A 5,898-nucleotide genomic window follows, 5' to 3' on the forward strand; every position below is an offset into this window, starting at 1 on the left:
ACCGATCACCAATTTGATTCACGAATATAAGTTTTATAGCTATGACAAAATCATACTTGAGTTTGCAAGCTAGCTCCTGTCATGATTATAATATAGGGACGTTATAAAAAATATTATGCTCACCTCGGGACAAAAATCATAATGATGAAAGTACGTAGCCAGCAACATAAATGGTCCTAACAGATTCAATTATTTTCTGGATTGGAGTAATAAATTCTCGTTTAATGCTATGGTCCTTGAATACTTAATATCAAATTCCTGAATTAATTTAAAAAATAGGCCTAATTAATTCGGTTTGATATTTTTGCAACCGTAAGAGGTACTCACAAACCAAAATTATCAGTTTAATTATGAAATGTTTTTTATAAGATATGGAGCTTTAAGGACTAAAATAATATGAGATTATATCTCACAAGCTCTATTCTTCTCTCATTAATGAAATATTAATCATAAGGAAGTGGCTTGTCTGTGTAATTTTTAAAATTAAAAAAGCTTTTACTATAAGAAAAAGATGTAGTACAAAAAGTATAAAATTATTTATTTATTAAAAAAACCAATTCAACTTAATAATTAAAATTAAAAACTCTTTAGATTTGAAACTTACACAAACTTATATTATTTTATACTTGATTTTTATAAAATAAATAAAAATAATAAGATTTAAACTTATAACTATTTAGTCATTAAAATTTTTATACTAAAACATCAAGTTCAATATTCATCTCCTTTTCCAATGTCTTTAAGAAGAATGAAGAAGGCATTTTGTCTAGGAAAAAAAGTTAGAAGGAAAATAGTCTTTGCAGTGGCGATCACCATTGACATTAATGTTTTACCAACCACTACCTAGATCCAGGATTTGAATTTGGCCTCTCAATTGTCAATTTTTACTGTAATAATTATAACTTTCAATCCGTCCTTTAGATCATGATAAAACATTACCAAAAGTTACCTAGAGTATTATTCCACTTTGGGTTAAAACTTCATGTTAATTAGAATTCAATAAGTCACCGTGATATAGCTCATCATAAACTGATGTACGAGTTTTGTTATTTAATTTATTTTGACTTATAAATTTTTTATTTGTCATGAATTTTTTTCCTAATGACACAAGGACATTCAACAATAATGGGGCAATAAATACTTGATTTTCTTGAAATATGGAGTCTTTGTATTACCACACACAAGGCTAATAACCTTTTTTCAAGTATATTTATGGCTGCATATTTTGCTTTGAGTTTTGAGTTTTGTTTGTTAAAAAATTTAATTTATTGTATTTTTAATCTTATATTCAAATCATTAAATTTAAAGTCTTTGTACACTATAAGTATCATTTTGAAAGGGAGTTTAAATGTTGTAGACTTTGTTATATAAATTATATGTGTGTTAGAGAGGCTCTTATACTTACAGGGATTTGAAACAAGAATTTGATAAGTTAATAGATCTAATTATTGGCATGTTTCAAAATAGAGAAGCAACAACATAAAAAAAAAAAAAAAAGACAGAAAAAGACAACTATTTTTATATAGTGTTGTTAGAAACAACTGTTAATAAGAAAATAAATCTAAAAACTTCAAAAAAAGATATATAAAACATCTATTATCCTCTTTAGTGATTCAGGGATGAATCATCTTAAAAAGAAAAAGAATGATATGATCCGTGCAACAATAAAATGATCAAATTTAGATTTTATTGTAATATCTCTAACTATCTATTTTTACACTAATAATTATAATTCTTAATTTGATAGTTGAATCAGATCGAGAATTTACCTCAAGTTTTTTGAAATGTTTTTCCATTTTGGATTTTTGTTTTTTTATTCCTTTTAACATTTGAATTTCTTATGTCATGTTTTTTTATAAAAAAAAAACTTAGGACACAAGGATATTCAACAACAATAGGACAATAAATACTAGATTTTCTTGACTTGTGAAGTCTTCATACGGTGAAACACTAGACTGAAAGCCTTTCTTTTCAGGTTCTTTAATAAATTAAAAATTGACTTATCAAATTATTATTATTATTGTGATATCATTTTTTATATTTTTTATTTGTGATTCATTATAATTATTAAATAAATATTTTATTTTAATAGTTTTGGTATCTTAGTTAAAGCATGTCTAGTTTATGTCTTTAAATCTGATTTTTAACTTTTTTGGATTTATATCATTTTTTTTAAGGGATACATGATTGCCTGATCATGTTTCCCATCACTACAAAAAATTCCTTTATTTCCCAACCAATCAATATTTAAAGTTAGAAGGTAAAGGTCGGCAGGACATTAGTGTGCTCGTATTCATATCCCGTGGACGTAACTATGTACAAAATTTATGTCTTGCGACAATAATTAATAAGCCTCCTGTCACAAACTTTTGTAATCTGATGTGTATAGGACCTGAAGTTAGAAGTTAAGGCATATCATATTTTTTTTCAATCGAAGGTGAAGCTCAAGAATACAAAGCGATGGAGTTCAAGAAGGAGGAAGAAGAGGTAACAGAGCCAGTGAGCCCAACTGGACAGTACTTCAACAGCTCAGTCCTTTCTATATGTATTCTTGCAGTTTTGGAATCAGAAGTTCCAATTGATGACTCACATACCATGACATTGCTCAAGGATGTGTTCCTTCCTATAAATCCTCGTTTCTCTTCAATCATGGTATTTATAGCTCTCTGTCCCAAAATCTTACTCTCTTCACAAAATTGTGGAATCCTGGTTTTCTATCAATCGACATTTTAGTGAGAACATTGCTGGACTATCTGCTTCTTTGCCTTTTTGGTCAAGTTCCTTTCTTCTTTGTCTTAGATCTTGGAAAAGTATGTGTTATTCTTGTTGGTTTTTTCGTTTGTGGAAAAACGTATCTATTCAAACTACTTTCCTGTCTTCATTTCCCTGACAATTTTAGATGTTATATTGAAATGGAAACTCGGTATAGAAAAAATGATCTCTCTTCTTCCATTTTCACAACACAAGCTTTACTTTCATTATGGAATTTGCCTCTTTCAGTAACTCGCATCATTAATAAATTCAACTTTTTTCTGGAAAACAGGTTAATGATAAAAATGGTGTAAAACAATGGAAGAGAGTTGAGGTGCAGCTCCAAAACCATGTTAGCATTCCAATCTTTCCAATTGGATTGTCAACAACTTCTTATGACAGCTACTTCAATGACTACATATCAAGATTAGCACTGAAGCAATTTCCACAAAGCCAGCCTTTATGGGAAATTCATGTTGTGAAATATCCCACCAGCAAAGCAGCTGGAAATATCATTTTCAAGCTTCACCATGCACTTGGAGATGGATTTTCTCTCATGGGAGCTCTCCTTTCTTGTCTACAAAGAGCCGATAATCCTTCTCTTTCTTTAACATTTCCTTCACTTCAATTTCCTTCATATCCAGACTGCAGCTTTAGTAAGTTGAATATCACTGTACCGAAATGTATTAGTTCGATCTTTAACACTATCTCTGATTTCGGATGGAGCCTTCTGAAGAGTAGCTTTGTTGAAGATTCTCGCTCACCTATACGATCTGGGGATGAAGAAGTCCAATTTAAGCCAATTGTGATTTCAACAATTGCATTCTCTCTCGATCACATCAAACAAATTAAGTCCACGCTTGGAGTGGTAAGTTGAACCAATGTCTCTTTCCTTGCACAATTCTTGATTTATTTAATTGCAAAAATAAATGAAAAAAAATCATTAACAATAACTAAAATTAAAATTAAAAAAATCAAGAGATAAATATAAATAAAGGTATTCAAAGACTAGTTAGTCTAGTTGTATTCAAAGACTCAAGGTCTGATTTTGGTAAGAAAAAATTTGGAACAAAAAGATTGAACATTAGCCACATAGAATAAGATCTTGGAAAGCAGATTTGGTTGCATAATGTTTTTGGTGCCTGTATGAATTGTCTCTAGAATTTCACAACAATTTCAAGAACAAGAAATCAGAAATATGTTGCAGAAGCTGTATGTTAACATTCAAATTTTTTTTGTTCTTTTCGGCAGACGATAAACGATGTGATTACTGGCATAATTTTCTACGGAACACGATTATATATGCAACGTGTTGATGATAAATCAACCAATGCAAATTCCACAGCTTTGGTGTTGCTTAATACTAGAGTCATTAGTGGGTATAGATCAGTAAAGGAAATGGTCGAGCCTGATGCTGAGTCACCATGGGGGAACCAGTTCGGATTCCTGCACGTTTCGGTACCTGAATTAACTGATTCCAGGTTTTCTAACCCTCTTGAATGCGTCACAATAGCGCAGGAAATCATCCAGAGGAAGAAAAGTTCTCTTGCTGTTAACCTCACTGGTAGGCTCCTGGAGGTTCTGAGGAAGTTTAGAGGCCCTGAGGTATGAGCTTGACATCAAACATATGCATTTACTTACTCTGCTGTTGCTTCTTAGAGACATGAATTGTTTCAACTTGTCCTTATTTGTTAAAACTCTGATATCACGTAAAATAACAGTTTTAATTCAAAGCTTAAACCAGTAAATAAAAAATCTTATGAAAGATTTTATGATACTTTTTAACCCTCATAAAAGACATTAATGCTAAAGCAAGAACTCGTATCCTTTTAGTAACATGGTTGTTGGAAAATAAATGATCAAGATCTTTTTTTTTTTTTTCGTTTGAATATAGCTTGATTTGAAGAACAATGAGTGTGTAACTTTGCAGGCAACGGCCAAGCACATCAAAAAAACACTATTCAACTCAAGCATGACAATCTCAAATATCATTGGCCCTGTTGACAAAATGGCTTTGGCTAATCATCCAATTAAAGGCTTCTATTTTATGGTAGTTGGTGTGCCCCAGGTACATATTTGCTTATATTTTTCCTTTTTGTTAATTTAATCATAACATTCTGTTCATCGAGCACTGCTAATTAATTTTATGGAACAGCTCTTACTCAATCGATTTTCGAGAATTTTAATCATTGGATTTATGGGTTCCATAAACGATTCTATTTATTCAATGCATGAGGTTTTTTGAGAAGTGATTTTGGAAAGAATACTCAGTAAAATTAGCATTGCTGAGCTCTTCATGTTCATTTACAGCTACTTACTAATTTCTATTTGAATGGTAATGCAGAGTCTTACCATAACAATGGTAAGTTATGCAGGAAAGCTAAGAGTAGCTGTGGGAACAGAGAAAGGATTTATGGATTCTCAAAAATTCAAGTCCTGCTTGGAGACAGCCTTTGAAATGATATCCAAGTCCTCATGTGAGATACCTTCAGGGATCATATAATTTGAAGGGTCGAAATAAATCTGCCATGAGAATCTTCTTTTGCCTCCTTTTCAGACAAAACATAAAGTCTTGTTCCAAATCTTATTCATCATCTACAGACGAGGATTTGTAAGGCATTATTACCATATATACTGAATTATTACATACATTTCTGTTGGATATTGAATAACAATGTTATATGCAATATTGCAGTTATTTTGCTCTCTAGAATATACAAATGAGAAATATATTTCTTTCTTATGTATACTATACTAAAACTCCAAGGTCAAACACTACAACATTTTATACTTTTGTGCGAGAAAGGGACTTGCCAAGCACATGATCGTTACTTGAGAAAACATAGAGATGATGAGCAATTTTTTTAGAAGAGCCATGCCAATCCTTTCGGAGGACAGGGAACAGACCACCAATCTCATGTCAACTCAAATTTCACACAAAAAAGAAAAGAAAAGAAAAGCTTTACAATAAAAAAAATAAAATGACTTGAAGGTGATATGCTTTGACCGAAAGAAGCATAGGTTAAAATGCCAGGATTTTTTTTCAAACTTGACCATTATTTCGGATACGACTTAAGCTACCACCTACTTATATAATTCAACACCCGATCTATTTAAGATTCTCACTTAACAGAAAAATATATATAT

General features: G+C 31.0%; 1 protein-coding gene across 1 annotated transcript; it reads left to right on the forward strand.

Moving 5' to 3' along the window:
* The first annotated feature begins 2,389 nt into the window (after window positions 1-2,389).
* On the forward strand, window positions 2,390-5,457 carry LOC105134431 (O-acyltransferase WSD1-like). Its single transcript, XM_011038838.1, has 5 exons — window positions 2,390-2,652; window positions 3,044-3,619; window positions 4,003-4,356; window positions 4,682-4,819; window positions 5,096-5,457. Exons 1-5 carry the CDS (start codon window positions 2,461-2,463, stop codon window positions 5,252-5,254), a joined length of 1,419 nt encoding a protein of 472 aa, XP_011037140.1. The 5' UTR covers window positions 2,390-2,460; the 3' UTR covers window positions 5,255-5,457.
* Window positions 5,458-5,898: the final 441 nt, after the last annotated feature.

This window comes from Populus euphratica, unplaced genomic scaffold, assembly GCF_000495115.2.
Source record: "Populus euphratica unplaced genomic scaffold, PopEup_1.0 scaffold67.1, whole genome shotgun sequence".
Lineage (NCBI taxonomy): Eukaryota > Viridiplantae > Streptophyta > Magnoliopsida > Malpighiales > Salicaceae > Populus > Populus euphratica.

What these genes read in the sequence shown, in the direction of transcription:
- LOC105134431 (XM_011038838.1), top strand. Translation starts at nt 2,461, where the DNA reads ATGGAGTTCAAGAAGGAGGAAGAAGAGGTAACAGAGCCAGTGAGCCCA. An exon ending in TTAAGTCCACGCTTGGAGTG is followed by an intron (nt 3,620 to 4,002) that starts GTAAGTTGAACC and finishes TCTTTTCGGCAG; the next exon opens with ACGATAAACGATGTGATTAC. An exon ending in TGGTAGTTGGTGTGCCCCAG is followed by an intron (nt 4,820 to 5,095) that starts GTACATATTTGC and finishes ATGGTAATGCAG; the next exon opens with AGTCTTACCATAACAATGGT.